At 43.6% G+C, this 21,254-nt stretch overlaps 1 protein-coding gene across 1 annotated transcript in view; it reads right to left on the reverse strand.

Moving 5' to 3' along the window:
* Nucleotides 1–21,254, reverse strand: part of TPH2 (tryptophan hydroxylase 2) — a 104,053-nt gene that overhangs the window by 76,810 nt on the left and 5,989 nt on the right. Inside the window, exons 3-5 of the mRNA XM_027543351.1 lie at nucleotides 20,093–20,276; nucleotides 19,895–19,995; nucleotides 14,811–14,878 (exon numbers count right to left, since the gene is read on the reverse strand). Coding sequence (XP_027399152.1) covers nucleotides 14,811–14,878; nucleotides 19,895–19,995; nucleotides 20,093–20,276 — 353 coding nt within the window. The remainder of the gene's footprint in view (nucleotides 1–14,810; nucleotides 14,879–19,894; nucleotides 19,996–20,092; nucleotides 20,277–21,254) is intronic.

Raw genomic sequence — 21,254 nt, forward strand, 5'->3', positions numbered from 1 at the left:
GCTGCTAAAATTCCCAATAGGAGATCCAGTTTCTCTGCTTGTGTTATCTTTAGAGGAACTCTGGGGTCAAGAAGCAATTCCCCTACTCAGTGGAGGAAGATGTGACAGGCTGCAACTGACCGTAATCACATCAGGATGGCAAGGCTGGCTGAATCATGATGCAGGTTGTGTTCTTGGGAAACAGATGGATTTCCTCTGTGGCAAGGACTAAACAGAGCAGAAGAGAAACTGAGAATTGTTTAAGGGGGGATGGGTGAATCTGGTATTAACAGAAACAGGGACAGACTCATTTTCTGTTTTATCTCATTACACGTTCCTCGGGGCAGGGGATGCCTCACTTACTCAAGCGCTGCCCCTTTCACCTCTGCCTTATCTCTCATCTCCTTTCCCATCTTAGGCATTTCTCTTGGACACTTCCACCTGGGACTGCTGAAAGGAAATGAGAAGAGGTGACATGTAAAAATCCATCAATTTTGCAACTCATTAGCAATTAGCAGCTCCTCTGAAGGCTTGGTCAAAGCCTTTGGAGAAAGATTATTGGAACAGGAAGGCATGAGGTTTCTGCTCCTCCTCAAATCGAGACATGTGTGCTGCGCTTCTCACTGGGCATACCCTGAATTCTGCCTCATTCCCTATCTGTAATTCACCTTCTCTCCTTCTCATCCAGAGCACGTAAGAATATGGCAAAGTGAGACTGACACGATTCCAACATTATTCTAAGAATAATCTTGATTTTGATCTAATGCAATTGTAAAAAACAGAGACATCACTTTGCTGACAAAGATTCATATAGTCAAAGCTATGTTTTTTCCAGTAGTCATGTATGGATGTGAGAGTTGGATCATAAAGAAGGCTGAGGACCAAAGAACTGATGCTTTCGAACTGTGGTGCTAGAGAAGTCCCTTCAGAATCCCTTGGACAGCAAGGAGATCAAACCAGTCAATCCTAAAGGAAATCAACTCTGAAAATCATTGGAAGGACTGACGCTGAAGCTCCAATACTTTGGCCATGTGATGCAAAGAGCCAACTGAGTGAGTGGAAAAGACCCTGATGCTAGGAAGATTAAGGGCAGGAGAAGGGGACGACAGAGGAGAAGCAGGTGACAGAGGATGAGATGGATGGCATCACCGACTCAATGGACGTGAGTTTGAACAAACTCTGGGAGATAGTGAAGGATATAGTGAGAGAGGAGATAGTAAAAGGAGAAACTGAAAGAGATAGTGGAGGACAGGGAAGACTGGAGTTCATGGGGTCACAAAGAGCTGGACACAGCTTAGCAACTGAACAACAACAATATTTAAAAAGGGAAATACTCATTATTTTCAAAACTTATTAATATTGCTTAGCATTTGTCATACTGCTAAAAACCAGGTGACACACCAACATGTGGAAACCAGTCCTGGATGAGTCTCCCCCGCAGCCAGTAACCATCCCAGCACCTAACACTGTGCTGGCTGACACCACCTTCACGAGTAGCATTGCCTGCAGCCCGGAGTCACCAGAGTAGAACCATATAGTCAATAAATGTCCCACAAGATGATGGCTCATGTCTTTGAGACTGGAAAAAAAAATGTTGCTACAAATAAGAATAAAAGAAAGAAATTCTCAGTAAAGTAGATAAAGTCCATTAAAGTTTAACCAGAAGGCAAATGGCATTTTCATCTACTGATTTTTAAGAGTCAGTGAGAAAAGTCTGAGGCTCTCGAATTTGATAAAATCATCCTTCAAAAGACACTCAATAACTTTATGATAAATTACTATCAGTAGTACTCAGGGGGAAAACAAGTAAAATATCCAAATTACTTATAAACAAGTAAAATATCCAAATTATTATTCTGCTCAATCTATGCCCCATTACCATGGGTACTCCTTGAAGATAGGGACTTTTGTTTGCTTTGTTCATTTTTATAGCCTTGTCCACTCCCAGAACAAAGCCTCGAACAGACTGGTGTTCAATAAATAATATTTGTTAATAAGTAAATCAATCAATCAGAATAAAACAAGCCACACATTTAACGGTTGGAAAAAAGTACAGTTGTTTATCCAAAAGTCTGGCAGACAGGTATTTGTCTTACCTCATCCCTGTCTCATGTATTTTAATTGCTATGGAAAAAGCAGCTCCAAAGACTTTGAGATTTCTATACGTTTTCTGGAAACTTCCGATTAATTTTATGTCCTGCTTACTTTACAGGCAGAGGTTTCGCGTTTCTAATTTTCTCACTTGGGTTTCCTAGGCATTGTCACCCCTCACACTTGTAGCCAAAATCACCACGAAAGAAAGCAGCCTGTGCAAACCCAAAGTGAAGTGAAGTCGCTCAGTCGCGTCCGACTCTTTGCGACCCCATGAACTGTAGCCTACCGGGCTCCTCAGTCCTCGGGATTTTCCAGGCAAGAGTACTGGAGTGGGGTGCCATTTCCTTCTCCAGGGGATCTTCCCAACCCAGAGATCGAACCCAGGTCTCCTGCGTTGCAGGCGGACGCTTTAACCTCTGAGCCACCAGGGAAGCCCAAAGGGACATAACTAAATACAGAGACGTTTCCTTGGCTAGACATCTGTTTTTTAATCTATTTATTTTTACAATATTATGTTGATTTCTCCCACAGGTCAGTATGAATCAGCCACAGGTATACACGTGTCCCCTCCCTCATGAATCTCCCTCCCATCTCCTACCCCATCCCCCCCACCCCGAGATTGTCAAAGTTGGCTAGGTATCTTAATGAATGAAATTTCAAAGATATTTTCAATGCCACAGCCATAATGATTAAATTATATTTTTCAAAAAGGAAACTCACAGATCAGTACAGTGACTTAAATCTTGAGTTATACCAAGATTTGCAACCATTCAAGTCATCTGACCTTAAGTGGCTCGATGAGGGGTTCATTTGATGAGGAGCTGGGCGCTTGGGGACTGCTAAACCACACCAGAGAGAAAACTGTAAAGGCACAAACTCATTTTCAGCAAGTCCCCTAGGCCAGTCAGGTAAAGAGCACTTATGATCACATATTTTATTTGCTTTTGCAAATGAGTTGCACACATGAATTTTCGTAAATGAGTCTATAGGCCCTAAGGAACTTTCAGATGGTAGCAAACAAAAACGTTAGTGTTTTTGCTCACATTGTTAATACTGGTGCTGCCTGTACAAGAGACATAATGAAAATAAACTACTACACCTAGGGAGCCTCCAGGAGAGAGATTTAACTCCTGGAAATTATGTTTTTATTTGTCCTGTGCACCCCAGGATAGGGTTTCCCACCATTTTCTTACCTTGCAGAAAGCCCTCACCACATTCTAGAGGAGTGATTTTCTTCTGTCAAAACTACCATGAAATTAAATATCAACAGCAGCAACAGCGCGTCTAACATCCACTGATACAGGGACACAGGGAAGGGGAACTCAGAGAATGCAGCCCAGAAAAGAGCTAAAAGTTAAGAGCAGCCAACAATCTCAGGTCAATTTTAGGATGAAGAGACTCAGGCTAGGGTATCCCAGAACCGCAAGTTCAAATCCCCTATATCCTGCATCTTGATCAACAGGGACCAAATGTTGCTGACTGCTGGGCCCCCACCTGCCTCTTTCAGGAGTGGATGATGGAATGCAGTCACCCTACAGCTCATAGGCCTAACAGCAGCCTCCATTTGTCCACCGTCCACTTAACTGTAATAATAACAATAATCTCATAGCACATGACATGGATTTTCTTCTGTACCACTGCCCTTATACAGTGATTAAATGACTCTTTATAGTTAAGGAGGTTAAGGCTTACAGACATAGTAATCTAGCCAAGATCAAACAGTAAGTGGCATAGCAGTGCTGGGATTCAGAAACGGTAGCTCTGGAGACCCCACTCTAAACCAACAGGCCTCAGTGCAAAATCTAGTCTACCTAGCACTGAGTTTGGCCTCTGTTTCCTTGTTTGAAACTGAGGGAAGTAAGACAACCGCACAACAGAGTATGAAATGGGACATCTTTGCAAAGCTCCAGGGTCAACGCCTCATATCTAAAGGTACTCAATATAGTTGGTTCACTTCCTCCAGGTGTATAGAAATGAAAAAGATTTCATCACTTCCCTGCAGGGTTGGAAATGGGTCTGGAGATGAAAAACCACATTCTTCCTTATAAATCCATTCACCTCTCAGACAGCAGTTGTGGAAGTAATTTTAATCCTTCATGTTTGTGGAAATCATTGCAAAGTAAAAGCACTCACACCTCACTCCCCATGAAAGATGTTAGAGTCTGGTGCAGAGGTCCTCTCAGTAAGTCACCCCGGTGGCACCGCGTTCCTCTTCCCCAGCTGTGGGAGCCGTGCTATAAGCAGACAGCATTCTACTAAAGCACTGACACACACCTGAAAAACCCACCAAGCCCCAAAAATGGAACGGAGAAAACTTTTCCAAATCCATTTTCCCTTTTGTCTTTCTTAGGAATCCTCAGGCTCCCTTCCTTTCAGCCATTGAGTTGAACTTCAGGTAGAGAGAAACATTTGGCACGAAAATGATTCTCCATGAAGCCTGATGTCTTTTAAATACATACAAGAGTTGTGCATTTAAAATATACTGAGAACTCTATACAGAGCATAACTTTTTAAAAACCCATGTTATTTAATTCTGTTGCTTTTGCTTTCAACTTGTGTATGATACCACCTATGTCAAATGGAAGGGGCTATGCAGATATTTTTTAAGACAACAAAAAAGAAGAAAGCATTGCCTCTTGGGCAGAAATAAAAAAAATATTTAGATTCTCCAAGACAGAGAGACTCTTGAAATCTGTAATGTGACCTTCCTCAGAAACTATTCAAGTCATCTGGGAAATGACCCCATTACGACAAATATTTGGTTTTGTTCTACTTTTCAATTTACCGCTCCATTTCAAAGAAATTAAAGCATCAACAACTGGTGTTTATGCAGGAGTCACAAAGTACCCAAACAGCCACATACATCTCAGTTTCATTCAAAAGCTGGGAAAGCAAATCAATGGAGGATAATGGAATAGGATAAAATTAGCTCAGTCAGGGAGAAAACATATTTGCCTTCTCAGGTGCCTCTTCTCAAATGGGCAGAGAGGGGAAAAAATTAAACCCGGTCCCCCATCACCATAGACCGCATAATTCATCAAGGTGGCCATCTGCCAGTGAAATGGATGAGGAAAATGTTGTTAAGCAAAAAAACTTGGAACCCCCGTTAAGTTTTTTTTCTGTTAAGAAAGCATAACTTTTCTCTTTCCTTCTTGCTCCACCTTCTATTTGTTACATTTCCAATTAAGATTCCGCTATCTAAAAATAGGTAACTTGGCACTCACGAGTCCTGTTAGTAATGCAGTCCTTTAAGCTATATTCTGAAACCATGCAGGGTCCATAAATCATGGCTCTTCTCACATGAAATGAGAAATGCTAAGGTCAACTGAAATTTCTGGAAAGGTGGAGAGGTGGAGCCACCCCAGTTATTTTTCTGCAAGTTGCAATAATTGCAAATGCCTCGTAGGAACAACTCAGCATCAGTAATTCTCTAGCTCAAACATAAGCTAAATCATCAAAGCTACCTGTGAGCAGGTAAACCCCAAAATGCACAGTACTGGGTAAGAGACCGGGAAGAGCTTTTGTCTCTGATCATCATTTACAAGCCTTTGGCTGAATCCTGCTGAATCAACTAGCGAAGGGAAAACTGAGACCTCCTAAGAGGTGAGATGCTGGCTTGGAAATCCAATATGTTTATTCCAAGGAAAACCCAGTCCACAATTATGTATCTATTCAACATCTTTAGAAACATGAGTTCTATCCCTGGGTTGGGAAGATCCCCTGGAGGAGGAAATGGCAGCCCACTCCAATATTCTTGCCTAGAGAATCCCATGGACAGAGGAGCCCGGTAGGCTGCAGTCCATGGGGCTGCAGAGTCAGACCCAACTGAGCCACTGAGCACAACAGCTTAGAATGCACAATGCATTGCCGAACCTTAGTCCCAGGGCGTTTCATCTTGACGACTAGGGGTATGTGGGGCTGTAGGTGGGAGGAAGGAAGGTGGTAAAAAAATGCCCGTCTCTGTTTTGATAGGAAGAGGAGCTCAAAGTTATCATAGCTCCATGTTGAATGAAAGCTTTCTCTCTCTTTCTCCCTCTGATGGCGCTGAATAGAATATTCACAAGCTCACCCAAATTGAATGAGCCTGCTGGGCTGGGTGATTGCACTTTTCAAATATGCTAGTTCCCATTTGGGGCTATTTTGTTTTAGAATATTTGTTTAGCTGTGTACTTACACTTTGAGCAAATGAATCATAAAAGGTGCAATTTTGTAAATCAAAAAAATCAAGAAATAGTCTAGCAACTAGAAAAAGCCAGAGAGGGACAAATCCCTGGCAATTGTTTTTCAAGCCTCAACCCAACCATGTTTATTTCCAGCCGTTATATATCCTCCAAGGGTCAGGCTCCGAGCAGGAGGAGAGGAGCTCAGGGCCTGAGACAGAGTGAAGTCGCTGCTCGGGGCAAGGATGCGGCTCTGCCATGCCAGGGCCAGACAGATGTCCCAGGCACCCAGGAGAGACAGCATAGCCTTGCAGTCAGACAGGGCCAGCCGAAGTCCTGGCTTCATAAAGTCTGAAGTGTATTAAGTACACACAAGAACTGTGCATTTCAAACATCTGAGAATTCTGTAAAGAGAAGAATGACTTTTTAAAATGCCAAGTCCCTTACTTCTGTCACTATTATATTCAACTTATCTCAAGGGAAATGCTACAGCCACTTCCAGACCAAAAAGAAAGAGATGTGCCTTCTTGAGCAAAGAAAGACATTTAGATTCTGTAAGGGAGGCACACTTGAAAGTGGTCTTTTTCAGAAACGATTCTGGTCATCTGGGAAACAAACCTAGGATTACAAATATTTGCTTTCGTTCTACTTTTCCATTTACTACTCAGCTTCAGAGAAATTAAAGCATCAACCACGGGTGCTTATCCAGGTGATACTATCAGCTCGTCACCTCTAGTGTGTTTCCTAATGTCTCTGAGCTTCAGTTTCCTTATCTTCAAAATGAGATCGCATACCTATCTCCTTCAAAATGAGACTGCATACCTATCTCGAAGGCTCATTGAGAGTTTACTGGAAGACCATAAGCAGCATGTTTAATTAATACCATGTCCAGCAGATGGCAGGAATTTAACAAAAGGAAGCTAAAACCCCCTGTGCATTACAGCTGAGAAGTCCAGCTTTGGTGAACATTTCTATCACCATCAGTTATTCAGAAATGAATCCAACACAGCCTAGCCTCTATCTGCTCCCTCTGACCTTAGCTGAGATCCACTGGCCTGCAAAGGTATTGCAGAGAGTCAATTTTTCAGACTGAAGAAGCCAGCTGTGTGCATGAGTTACAGGACACAACAGTGTACACACACACATATAAACACACCACACACATTTTCTTTTTAAGCTTCTTTAACCTAGTCTATTGTCGGGGCCTGAAATTCCCTAATTCATTCGTTCTTTAAGGTACTTTGTTCATTTTAAAGCTTAACAGATGATTGCATGGAATCAAGGAACCATCAGCTACTCAGCACGTGATAATAATAATCATATCGATCATGGAATCAACCCCAGCTTGTACCAGTCAGCATCTGAGCCCTGAAGCACTGACAATCCTCCCAAACATACAAGGTGGACACTGCGCCCATTTTAAGACACGGGCACTGAGACTAGGGCAGCGCTCATGGCCACAGAGCTTGTAAGTGATGGAACAGGAATTCAAACCCAGTTCTGTTTAGCTCCAAAGCCTATAGGTTCTGTCACATGTTCCACCACACCATGCTACCTCTGCTCTCACAACAACTAGTTCTGCAGATAATGCATTCAGAATCACTGTGCCACAGTAGTTGGGGAGGGTCGTAAAGAAATAAAGTTAAACACTAGTTAAATGTATTTGGTAGCCAGCCTCCAAGACAGTAGCCAATGAACCCCAGCTCCTGGCATCGTGACTCTGTAGTCGCCTCTCACAGTGTATCAAAGTTGGGCTCTGAAGCCAACAGAATGCATTAGGAGTACTGGTGAGCCACTTCTGAGGCTGAGTTTTTAAAAGCATGGTAGATTCTGCCTTGTTCTCCTTTGGAAACTTGACTTGGACAAAGCCAGCTACCATATCCGGAGGACTCTCAGGCAGTGCGTTGAAGAGGCCCATGTTGCAAGAAACTGTGGCCTCCGGCCAACAGCCATGTGAGTGACCATACTGGGAGCAAGGCCTCTCAGCCCCAGTCCAGCCTTCAGGTGACTGCCTCCCTGATCAACTACAGCATCATGAGACATCCTAATCCAGATCCACCCAACCGAGCTGCTCTTAACCCCTGTTCCTCAGAAACTTCGTCAGATAATAACTTTGCTGTTTAAAGCTGCCCAAGTTGGGGGTTGTTACTCAGCAATGAATAAAACAGTATAAAAATCTGACAAAAGTCAGGGCTTGAAGAAAGTGTTGGCCAAGGGGAATGACGAACGGTGTTCACCAAAGTGTAATAAAAATATTTAGGTCATGAGGGCAGACGAAAGGGAGAGATGGACTGAAGTGAGAAAAGTACTGTAACGATATCAGCAAATACTTACATCGCAGTTCCTGTGCAACACTCAGAGTGCTGCTGACATATTAGCTCATTTCATCCTTACAGCAACCCCACAGAGCAGAGGTTGAGTTATCTCCATTTCACAGATACAGAAACTGAGGCCCAGAAAACAAACAGTTTGCAGGGGTCACTCAGCTGGTAAGTGGCAAAGCTGGAATTCGCCCAGACAGTCCAGCTCCAATTCCTACACTCTTAGCCAACCCACACACTGCCTCTCAGATCAACAGAGAAACCGAAGAAAGCAACCAAGGCCCTGCCAGGGGGTCAGGGGTCGAAGCGAGCCCCAGAGCTTTCTGGTCTAGACTCTTTCACTGTTGTTTGATAAAGGTAATAGTAAAGTTCAAAGTACAGCAATGCTCCATTGATTTCATTCAATCTTTGAAACACTCCTGGGGGAGAGATGGAAGAAATACTATCATCTCCATTTTACAGGTGAGAAAACGGAGGCTGAGTGATGTTAGGGAATCACTGGGACTCCTGTATTTAAAATCAGAGTTTTCTTGGCAAATTATGGAATTTTCAACTTTAAGCAAATTCTGATATGTTGAAACTCTCTTGTTTACCTTATCTATTGACATTTGCATTTGCTTGTTTACATTTCAGTTTCCATGGACTTAAAAAAGAGAAAAGAAAATCAAAGAGGAAACAGCCCCACGAGAAAAACATGAGATTCATCAGTTCAGTTCAGTTCAGTCGCTCGGTCGTGTCCGACTCTTTGCGACCCCATGAATCGCAGCACGCCAGGCCTCCCTGTCCATCACCAACTCCCGGAGTTCACTCAGACTCACGTCCATCGAGTCAGTGATGCCATCTAGCCATCTCATCCTCTGTTGTCCCCTTCTCCTCCTGCCCCCAATCCCTCCCAATGAGTCAACTCTTTGCATGAGGTGGCCAAAGCACTGGAGTTTCAGCTTTAGCATCATTCCCTCCAAAGAAATCTCAGGGCTGATCTCCTTTAGGATGAACTGGTTGGATCTCCTTGCAGTCCAAGGGACTCTCAAGAGTCTTCTCCAACACCACAGTTCAAAAGCATCAATTCTTTAGCGCTCAGCTTTCTTCACAGTCCAACTGTCACATCCATACATGGCCACTGGAAAAATAGCCTTGACTAGACAGACCTTTGTTGGCAAAATAATGTCTCTGCTTTTGAATATGCCATCTAGATTTGTCATAACTTTCCTTCCAAGGAGTAAGCATCTTTTAATTTTGTGGCTGCAATCACCATCTACAGTGATTTTGGAGCCCCAAAAAATCATATACCTCCTCAATTTCAACCAGAAGAAAGTACATTCACAACAAAGCACAATCACAGTCATATTAAATTAAAGCAAACAGGAGTGGCATGATTAAAGTCAGAGCTCAGGGCCTCTTTTCCAAGAGAATAAGATGGATTGAAAAAAGTACAGCTCCCCCCCACCAAAATTATAATTAAATATACATGCCTATTGTTGAGGAATAATCATTACAATAGCTCCCAAAGAAAGATGTGTTTATATCTAGTCAATTAAATATGTATATTACTGACTTCTCTTCCCCACAGTGTAACAGTCGTGAAGCCTACAGACATGTAGCAGCTAAACACCAGCGTTAAATACAAAGATGCCAATGACACAGAACTGAAGAGTTTCAGACCTGACAGCCCCAGCACCACAGTCAAAATTTTCTCTTCCTCCACATACCATCTGCCACCCCACCGCCATGCACTTCCATTTCCTCTGAAGTACATGTCCGTGTACCTGTCACATTATCTAAGCAGGAGGCTTCTTTTTCTGTTTATGCCAGGATTTCTTTTATTTGGGTGGAGGAGATCAGGGTTTGGGGGACAGTGTGTCTCACAGATGATTTCAGAAACAGTGTATTCCTTCCCCATCCACCGCCTTCCATCTCAGGTTGGCTATGGAGAGTGATATTTGCACTGATGAAGGCTTCCTCTGCTGTTACTGGCCAGGCAATCAGGCCTTCCAGAGCCTCGCGGCCCACCATTCAGGCTGTCTGCAGCAGCCACAGGCCTCCGGGTAATCAGTCCTGTTTCCCGGCAGCTCTGCCAATCAGAAACCCCCTGAGTGGCCCCTATGCGCAGCTCTCAGCATGCCGCGCGGCCACACTCCCTTTCCGCTTTATGTCTCATGGCAACACAGACTTTGAGCCTGCTGTTTTTCCATCATCGAGTGGAATTTTTTCATTTCTCTTTGCTTGTGTTGATTCTTTCCCCCTGCTTTATCCTTTCAGGACTATCATAGAAAATATGGTATTCAACACGGATTCCCCAGAGGGCTTCTTGGCTGTGGCTTCAATATACCTTATGCTGTATTTCGCTTCTTCTCCTTCTCTTCATCTTTTGACACCTCAGACTCCATCCTGCCAATTGCTACGACACCACTAAAATATCTGTGCTCCATCTCCATCTATATTTCTGACCTTCTCAGTGTCTATAAAGCCTGAACGAACTATCGACAGGGAACGGAATTATTTTCCCCATGTTCAAATAGTCCCTAATTTTATTATTACCAAACTATATTTGCAGAAACCTCACTTGCTGAATTTTTTTCAGGACCACCCCAATTTCAAATAATCTGGCTCCTCAGGTCAGTGGTTCCAAGCTTCAGTTTGGAAAAATGCAGTCACAGCATGCTTCCAGAAGCCACTCAAGTGAACTTAAGTAATTATTGTATTGACATCTTTCCCCTTTGCTCACTTGGAAAGCCGATAGCACTAGAAAATACATATTGCAATTAGAAATTGCATCTTTTTTTTCTGTTAAACCAAAAGGAAACCTTCCTTACCGCATGGCACACTGGAGACCATGGCTCAGGCCCACTTGGGATTTGTAAGAACTTGTACCCCAACCCACCAGCACCATCATATGAGCCTGCACACATGCACACACATGCGTAACAGCTAGCCCATATCCATCCTCAAAGTCAGAGAAGCCACAGTGATGACGACATGAAGGGCATTAAGGAACCATCCTTTTCTCTCCACTTCCCTCAAGTCCTAGGCTTGTGTTTCCCACCACTCCCGGCAGGCACTCCCCTCACACCATCCACTTACAAGAAGCACCCGAGGCAACGGGTGATCTTTCTCAGCATCTTGGCAGCTTCCCACACATACCCAAATGGGAATGTGACTGTTTTCTATGAAATTTCTCCATAAAGAGGGAGGCTGTTCAGCATGAAGAGTTATCAGTCTAGGAGCAGCCTTTTAAATGAGAAACTGGAGAGATTTTCTTTCAAGCATTACTTCTCAGGATGTTCAAACTATAGTATTTCCTAAGATGGTACATAAATGGTGCTATTAAGATGGCTAAAGAATGAGCCAGTAGATCAATGGAAGCAGAAGCCAGCCTGAGGAAAGGGAGGGGGTGGATGTAAGAGCAGTAACTGACACCAATGATCACAAACTGCGAGCCACCTTCGTGCTCAGCACAGCATACACACTCTCTCGTAGCCCTGACAGCCCCGGGATGGGCCCTCCTGTCAGACACACTTCCCAGAAGGAGGGCCTGAGGCGCTTACCAGCTAGGGAGCAGGGAGGCTAGAACTTCAACTCCACCTTGTCTGACTCCAAAACTCCAGCTTTGAACCACTTTCTTATTCTTTATGGTCAGCACTGTCCAGGGGGAGAGGGTTACAAGGCCCCTGGATTCCAAACTCTCTTATCCAAACACCCTTTGCTTTGACGCTGTATCCACTGACTAGTGTAATCTGACCTCCCTGGCATCAGGACTGCAGAAGAATGGTTTCTGTCTAGGTAGGTAATGATGAAGAGGCAGTGCCCTGCCTATCTCAGCCTCCTGCACGTTCGGTTACTAGGAGTCAGTCCCCTCCAAACGGGAACCAGATCCTGGACTGCTCCACCTGCATGCAGCCCGTCCAACCTCCAGTTTTTACTTTCATTTTCTGGAGACACCAGGCCTCAATTTCACGCTTTAGCTAATGGAAAATGGCAACTGCAAGCTCTTATTAACACTTTGAGGGCCTCACCCTTCATCATTATAACTATATGCTCTTTTCCACTCCTCTCCAGACAAATATGCTTTCTTTAAGACCATAAAACTCCCCATTATCAGTGCTCCTTGAAACGGGTGGACTCACGTATACCAGTTTCTACTAGTGTCACTACATTATAAGCCTGTCTTGGTCCACAAGAAGAAATAACTAATATTTGAGGTAGTCCCTTGATCGTAACTACAGGCTTCCTTGGTGGCTCAGTGGTAAAGAATCCACTGGTCAATGCAGGAGGTGCAGCAACAGCTGTGGGTTGAGAACATGCCCTGGAGAAGGAAATGGTAACCCACTCCAGAGACAGAGGAGCCTGGTGGGCTACAGTCCACAGGGTCACAAAGAGTCAGACATGACTCAGTACGCACACACACACTTGATCCCTATGCTGACAAAATCCTTTATATATATATATATATATGTATATATATATATATACACACATACACACACACACACATACATACAATTGTTCTTATATATATAATACATTCCATAGAGCATCTGTGTATTAAATACATTTTTGTCTGTCTGTTTTATCTAAAGAAAAAGGCTCTGCCAAGAACTGAGCTTTTACCATGTCCTGGGCAGCTCGTGCCCAAAGGCCTGTCCTGCCTACCCTCTGTCTATGCAGACATGACCAGATTTCACAGGGAGGGTCTGTGAACCAAGGGGACCAATATTAAAGTCATGGCCATCTACCAGGGCCTGATGTGAAAAGGTGCATATTGCCCATCAGAGTCTTCACTGGGCAATCTGACTGGGGGCCCTGGGAGATGGAGCTAACAGCGATGGTGCTGAGGATGCAAGGGCCGTGAGGTCAGGCCCGGGCCAGGGCAAGCCGTGAGCACGCTGCTGCTGCAAGGGGACAAAAAGGCACCGTTGTCTAAAGAGGCTCAAGAACCTGCTTGGAACAGAAGAGTCAGGATGAGAGGAGACACACACGGAAAAGCGTGCCGAAGAGTCCCCGTTTTTCATGCTTATAAGAAAGAGTGAGGGGTGCCTTGGGAGAGGGAAGAGCATCCAAAGCATCAGAGGAGGTTAGAAATGAGCACAGGACCGCCAGCCAGAGGTGTGGGGGGATCCGCTCACTTTGCTCTAAGGACCTGTGTGTCAGATTCCTTTAAATAAAAAAAGGAAACACGGGTACCCTCTAGAACACACGTAATGTCCCGAATTCTCACCAAGGACAAACCTGCCCCACACAACAGTCAAGCCTCTCACCAGCCTCAATGAGAGGAAGAAAGACACTTCCCTACCAGGTATGGATTTACAGTGTGTTCTGTTCACAAGATTCACGTAGCTGATTGAACACCAAAGGAAAGCAGCGACAGCGCGGTGATGGTCTGTGCGTGATTTTTATTAGTGTGAGCAGAAGAAACAGAGGCCTGACGTCCGCTCCATCTTTCCAGGTGTGGCCTGCGGCCACCACCACTCACTGTTGCCAGTCACAAACCTCCTGCCACTGCCACCTGGCCCAGTGCCAAGGCTCTCCAGTTTCACCTCAAGCATAATCCCTGACTGGGGATGAAACTCTTCCAGTTTAGGGACTTCCCTGGTGCTCCAGTGACTAAGACTCTGGGATCCCACGGCAGAGAGCCTGGGTTTGATCCCTAGTCAGGGAAGTAGATCCCACATGCCACAACTAAAGATCCCCGGTCCACACACCGCTGCGAAGACGGAAGGTCCCGAGCGCCACAACTAGGACTTCACGCAGCCAAATAATAAATAACTAAAAAAAACAAAAACGCTCCAGGTTATAGGAAGTTTCCTTTTCCTATAAAACAACCACATCTCTTCTGTGATGGCTGCTTACATGAGCCTTTTCGTCATTCTTGTGGGGTCCTCTACTTTCACTGGGGAAGCTGGACATGGAAGGGAGTTACTAAAAAGTCAAGTCAAAAGTAAAAACAGGAAAAACACATTTCCCAGGCCCTGCAGAGTGTACAGAAATGGCTCCTTGCCTTAGTTGAGCTCTGAGTACCATGGCAAAAATGTAGCACTCGGCATTTGGCCCACAACACGCATTATTTTGCAATTATACCCACATGTCAAATATCCGTGTTGGCATTTAAAGCCTACAGAGTTGGTTAGTGTATAAAATGGTTGATGTCCGCTTTCTGCAAAAGTTAAAAGGGACGGGAAGACAGATCTGTTTAACCCAGCATGTGCTCTACCTAACCCGCCAGCAACAAGTCACAGGAAAGAGTCACACAGGTACTTACTATTTGTAACCCATGGCCACATCCACAAAATACTTTCTTCTCTGTCGATAGACATTGTCTTTAAATCCCTTAAACAGAAAAGAGATGAAGTCATTTAACAGGCTGCCAAAAAAGTTAGTTGCAGAAGGCCTAAAAGAAAATTGCTGTGATGTTTATTGAGTGTCCAATTCAAACGTAATTTTCCCCCTTGGATGACCACCTTGATGACAGAGCAGAAGCAAACTGTACTTACAGTAAAACTTCATTAAATTTGGGCTATCCTAATTTGAGATGCGTGGGAATTCAGACTAAAGTTAACCTCGCCGTAAGTAAGCAGAATGGCTTAGTTAAGCAAATTGATATTGTGAACAATATCCTTTGGTTTTCAAGTATCATTTACATGTAACTGATCTTAATTACAAATTAATCTTATCTGTTCAATAAAACAGATCCCTTTAACATGGCTTTTCAGTGAGTTAACCTAAATTTAATTGCCTTGTGCAAATAACCAGTAAATGTTCATGCATTAAAATTCTATCACTCAGAATAATCATCAAAATCCCAAATTAGGATGAATTAAAGAGGTTTTGCTGTACGTTATGAGTATAGCCACATCGATTATAGTATAGTATAGCATAGTATAATATAGTATAGTATAGCAAAATCTATTACAAGGGATCCAGACACAGGATAGCAAGCTAGCTCCATTTCCCTCTGAGTTCCTATAATTCTGACTAGTTTTCAGCCAAGTTCAAGATTTTACCCATCATCACGCTCTTGGGAAATTAACCATCCTGTCTGTCATTCTCCTATCAAGTGGAATCCTTCTAAGAGGACTTCCTGGTTTACTCAAGAGTCTCTCTTGTCAACAGACTTTCAATTTCCCTTTCTTTCAGGTACCTTCAGACAATCTTCCCAGGGGTGTTTCTTCAAACAGCTGGAAGCCCAGATGGTATGGTTTCAATTTAACTTCTTACCTCTGCAACCCCTGGAGCCCTGAAGGAAACCCAAGACAGGAGGGCCATTCTGGGCAAGAAGGTCGGGCGAGAAGACAGGCTGCCGGGACCACGGCTCCGGGAGGAGAACCGGGACAGGCCCACAAAGGCCTGAGCCGCCTCTGCCCAGTCGGCATCCACTCAGACACGTTTAAGGGGAAACTTAGCTCATTTTGCTCTCTCTTCCGGCTGAAGGAGAACTGGCTTTGAGGTCAGAAATCTTCACAGGACTGAATGCCGAACAGAAACAAAGAACGTCCACTGCCAAGAGCCTTTCTCTCAGCAATGACAAAAGGTCAGCAACAGAGGGAGACAGTGAGTGCCCTGAGGTCACCCGAAGGCCCTGCAGAAGGGAAGTGCGCCCACCCTCAAGGCTAGCACTCTCTTTTTCGCTATGAATTGGGGGTCTTTAAACTGGAGTTCAAAAGCAGGCTGACAGAGCCTTCAATGTCTATATACAAAATCTGTGATTACAGTTACAAAATTTGTGACCACCTTTACAAATGGGTCTGCGACCTAAGAAAAAGGTCTTATGCCACAGAGGTAGAAAGTGCTAGAAAGTGCGGATTTAAACACTCACTAGTCACACCCAGGAACCTGGGATGGTAAAACTGAAGAATTCCAAGCACCCTTAAGACTCAAAGAGAAAGCAGGCCGCGACGAAAGGAAAAGAGTTATGTGAAAATCTGAGCATCTGTTCCCTGATTCCTGCCAAACCAGACACCATGGTAACAGCACCGTAATCTGCTGGGCTTCCCAAAGAATCTTGACTATCTCCTTGGCAAACACCTGCACCTTTTCCAGGCACACAAGAGAGTGATTTACTCATCATGGCTCATCAGCCTAGCATGGTGGTAATTACACAAGCGTTATGGGCAAACCAGAAATTTCAGCACTGAAACGTGCACGGACTGGCAAAATAGAACAGAGATGCTAGCGACACTAGCGATTACAGAGACACAGAATTCCTTGGCCATCCATTGTAAATTGATGCCAGGGATAAGGTTACCAGATAAAATATAAGACACTCAGGCAGTATTTGGGACATTACTTATACTAAAAAAATGTTATTGTTTATGTGAAATGAAAATGTAACTGAGCATCCTATACTTATATTTGCTAAATCTGGCAGCACAAGCACTTAGAGAGTATCTGCTAGACATGACCCTTCCTCTCTCAATTTAAATCAAGGGGAACTGAAGACCCAACCAGCACCCAAAAGTGCTCAGCTGAATGTACACTGGCAAGCATAGCTATCCCAAATCGGTCAACCCTGGCACAACACTGGAATCATTTGCCAAGGCTTAAATAATACTCCAAACCTGGACACATTCCCAGAGGTTTTGATGTAAGCACACTGAGATGAGATGCTGGCATTAGTATATTTTTCTAATTTCCCAGAGATTATCTAAATGGAAAGCTAGGGCCGAGAATCACCGAGTTAGGGCACAAGTTCTCAAACTTTAGAGCTCACTGGACTCTCTGGTAAATCCATTTAAAGGCAGATTCCAGGGTTCATCCCTGGAAGATCTGATTCAGTAGGCTTCAGATGAGCCCCTCAGGTACTGCATGTTTAATGAGAGCCTTATGCAGGGAACCTTGAATCCCACTTTGAAAGACCCTCGAAGTCTGCTGCTGCTGCTAAGTCGCTTCAGTCGTGTCCGACTCTGTGCGACCCCATAGACAGCAGCCCACCAGGCTTCCCGTCCCTGGGATTCTCCAGGCAAGAACACTGGAGTGGGTTGCCATTTCCTTCTTCAATGCATGAAAGTGAAAAGTGAAAGTGAAGTTGCTCAGTCGTGTCCAACTTAGCGACCCCATGGACTGCAGCCCACCAGGTTCCTCCGTCCATGGGGTTTTCCAGGCAAGAGTACTGGAGTGGGGTGCCATTGCTATTCAAAGTGTGGTCCCCAGACCTCCAGTGTACGCCTCAACTGGGAGCTCCCTAGAAAGGCAGAATCTCAGGACCTCCACCTGCATTTTGAAAAGATCTACATGATTTGTACGTCCTTTAATGTTTGAGATGGACTCACCTACATATTTAACCCTTTCTTGAGAACCTCAGCAGCATGACTCATATTCCAAGCCCCTTGTGAGCCATCTCAGCACAAGAACGTGATCCTAACATAATAATCCCTGCCTTGGGACTGAAATTATTCCCAGGCACAAAAATTCCTTAGAAACTTTTATGTATCTTCATCAAATAATAATTTTAAAAACACCAACTTAGCAATATTAAATTTTGCATAATGAAAATTTGGTGTGCTTATGTAAAAGAAATATATGTGGTAAAAAATGATGAGTCAGGTAGGAGATTGCTAAGTACCTGCAATTATCTCAAGTGGCTGCATAGAAAATAAGAGAAGGTATCATAAGACGGGAGCAATTAGGAATGATGGAACAAAATTAAGCATATAACAATTTATGCTGGGTATTAGAATATATTTTTTCACAGCAAGGTCAGTGGTTCCTGTGGTTGTTCTGACCCCCTTTCTCTAGCTTGAGTAATTTCCAAACTAGACTAAGGGGAGCATTTGGAAATGAGAGGTTAGCAAAAAAAACCCTTTACTGTCCAGGCATTGATCTGCATGATTTAATACAGCATTTCTTTTCCCAGAATTAAGCATTTACTCTTGCCAAAATGCTTTCCAGTTGTTTTATTAACTAGGCCTTTCAAACACCCCTTTGAGCTCAATAAGCATTTTATGTCCGCTTTTTATGTAAAGAATTTGAGTTGCAGAAGTAGAGGGACTTGCCCAAGGTCATCCTGCAAATTAACAGCTGGTGTCTGAGCCGTCCTGTTACTGCTAAGATCTTAAATCAGGCTTCTGTGCTAATTCTGACGCCTCTGAGGTGGAGAAGGGGAAGATAAACAAATGGATGATTATTAAAGATACTTTTGAGTATTTCTCTAAAGTTCAGGAGCCTTTCATGTGAACTACTGTGAATTATTCTGAATTTTTAAGCTATACTGGCAAATGTAACAATGTGTCTGAGCGAACTCAGTTTTTTGAATCATGGAATTGAATTAGGCTTGTCTGACCACTAAATGGCATGCTACAAATTGGTTTGAGTTTGTATTTTATGCCAAAAGACTGGTTTGACTGAAAAGCTCGCTCTTGCTGAAGTTGTCCTGGTTTCCTTTAAAGCAGTGGTTCTCACACTTGCGTGTGGGCTTAGTGAGACAAGCTCCCAGGTGATACCGAGGCAGCTGGTCCCAGGACCACACTTAGAGAACCACTGTGCAGTCTGTCAGATTTCCAGACTTCCTCCATTTAAATAAAATGGATATCTGAAAACCATTACCCTCAGTCCACAAAAGACTCCTATAAGCATGACCAATCTGCTCGGGTTTCACCCTTTAACCCACCACTTTTAGACACAGGGCACTGGGGGAAAATTCTTTGTAACGAAGGAGTATATTGCTTGCTTCTCCCAGGCTACTAACTGTACTTCATTCTGACCATAAAGAAGTTTCAGGCCTCTTGCGTTAAATAAAAACTGATGTTAAGGGGAAGAGAGGGAATAATGGGAAATGCTTACTACATATCATATTTCTTTAAAGGTGGTCATTTTTACAGCTGTAGAGCTGAGTTGGTGGTAAATAGATTCAGGAAGGAGAGATGCGTCTTCCATTATGGTCTGATTCTATCACCCTCTGCCTTTCCATTGAGACTGAAGTCCACCACATTGCTCTGCTCCTAACTACTTCCCGTCACGGAAAATAACAAGGAGAATTTTACTCTCTCACTGAGCCCCATAACACCAAGTCCTCCCTAGTTTCCCAAAGAGGCGACCAAGTTCACTTCCTCCTTTCTTCCCAGGGCCACCATCTGCAAGTATATTTCAGGCTGTCTACTTCTACAGAAATGCTCTCCAAGGTTTATACTCTCCTCCTCTTTTATCCAACCCCTTTAAAAATAAAAGCAAGGTGGAACTACCATCCTTCTAACCTGCTTCCAGCCAACGAATACGTATAGAGAAGCTTTATCATTTAAGAGCCTGCTCTCAGTTACAGGGAATAAATAATAAATTGCTCTATGATAAAGCATCATGGCACTGCCATATGCTGGAAGAGCACATGCAGGATGGATTTGACTGGGCACTTACTGGGTGGTCGGCATCCAGCTCCGAACCATACATGAGAACTCGATGAGAACACCTGTCTAACTCCGAGATCTTCCGGGGAAACCAGGGCACGTCCTCCAACTCTGTTGGAAACACAGTGCAGGTTCAAAAATATTAGCTTTCCCCTTTGCAACACATGTCAGCTTGCAAAATCACCCAACAGACAAAAACTGGCCTTGCCTTCTTCCTCCGTCCAAATGTTCTCAGGCGGATTCAGCGTCACAATCGTGGTTTGAAATTTCAGTGACTGAATGAGCTCATTGAATTCCGTTTTGCCACACTCACAGTCCACAAAGATTTCAACTTCCGAACTTCGCCGCCGGGATTTCCGGGACTCAATATGAATCATGTTGACATGCTTTTCCTGTGAAAGTATAAACAACATATCTAAATCACCTTCAGGGCACAACAAAAGACATGCCATGGACTGTCCTTGTTTAACATGTAAGCAGAAAGGTGCCAAGTGCCCACAAAAGAGGAAAAGACAATTATCTCCCTGTTTGGTTGACTAAAACATGGAAATGTTTTCCAGCCATTGTCTCTATGAATAAGAACAGTAACTGTGCATAGGTTTTCCTGTCTCTTTTTCAATAAGAGGGCCCCATAAAATGTATAATAATTATGAAGATTATCATTTTCTAGAGGAGTCCACATCCCAATGGTGGTGTGCATGCTTATTTGGGGGGAAAAATTAGTTTATCATTCTGTTATATATCATATTGTCAGATTGATTGATTTTTTTATATATATTTTCCCAAAAAACTTATAACTCAAACTCTTGATTTTATAGTAATAAAACATTTCCTTCTGAAATAAAACTTAAGATAATTGTAGAAGAAATAATTAATAGTATGAACAGCAGGCAAATAAGGCAGAAACGGGGAAGGTGACATGAAAATGACTGAAATTTGGGAAACACTGACCGAAGAGTGGCCCACAATTTAGGGGGGTGGGGTGGGGGAAGGAAGCAAGAAAAGTAGCTAAGGAAGGATCTCTGTAGGCAAGAAGATAAAAGAAGACTCCCTAACGGAACCACTTAGGAACTATTCTCTTTCAGCAACCTCCAGGCTAACTAACTTCATCCAAGAATGTGTTGCTGCCAACTATCATGATGGATTTCATGAGTAAAAGCTCCTTACAATAAGATGTTCAAAGCAGGGCCGCAATTTCACACTTAAGTCTCCGGTTTAAATTTCCCCAGTGATTTAGTGTTTCTTTGTCCTCAGTTAACTGAAGACTAAGTTCTCTCCATCCTAACCACCCCCAGACAAGCAGATACCTCCCCAATAGTCCACTAGCCTCTGATTATCAGCATAACTCCTAGTACAGTCCGGGAGGCCTC

This window comes from Bos indicus x Bos taurus, chromosome 5 (genome assembly GCF_003369695.1).
Source record: "Bos indicus x Bos taurus breed Angus x Brahman F1 hybrid chromosome 5, Bos_hybrid_MaternalHap_v2.0, whole genome shotgun sequence".
NCBI classification, from domain to species: domain Eukaryota; kingdom Metazoa; phylum Chordata; class Mammalia; order Artiodactyla; family Bovidae; genus Bos; species Bos indicus x Bos taurus.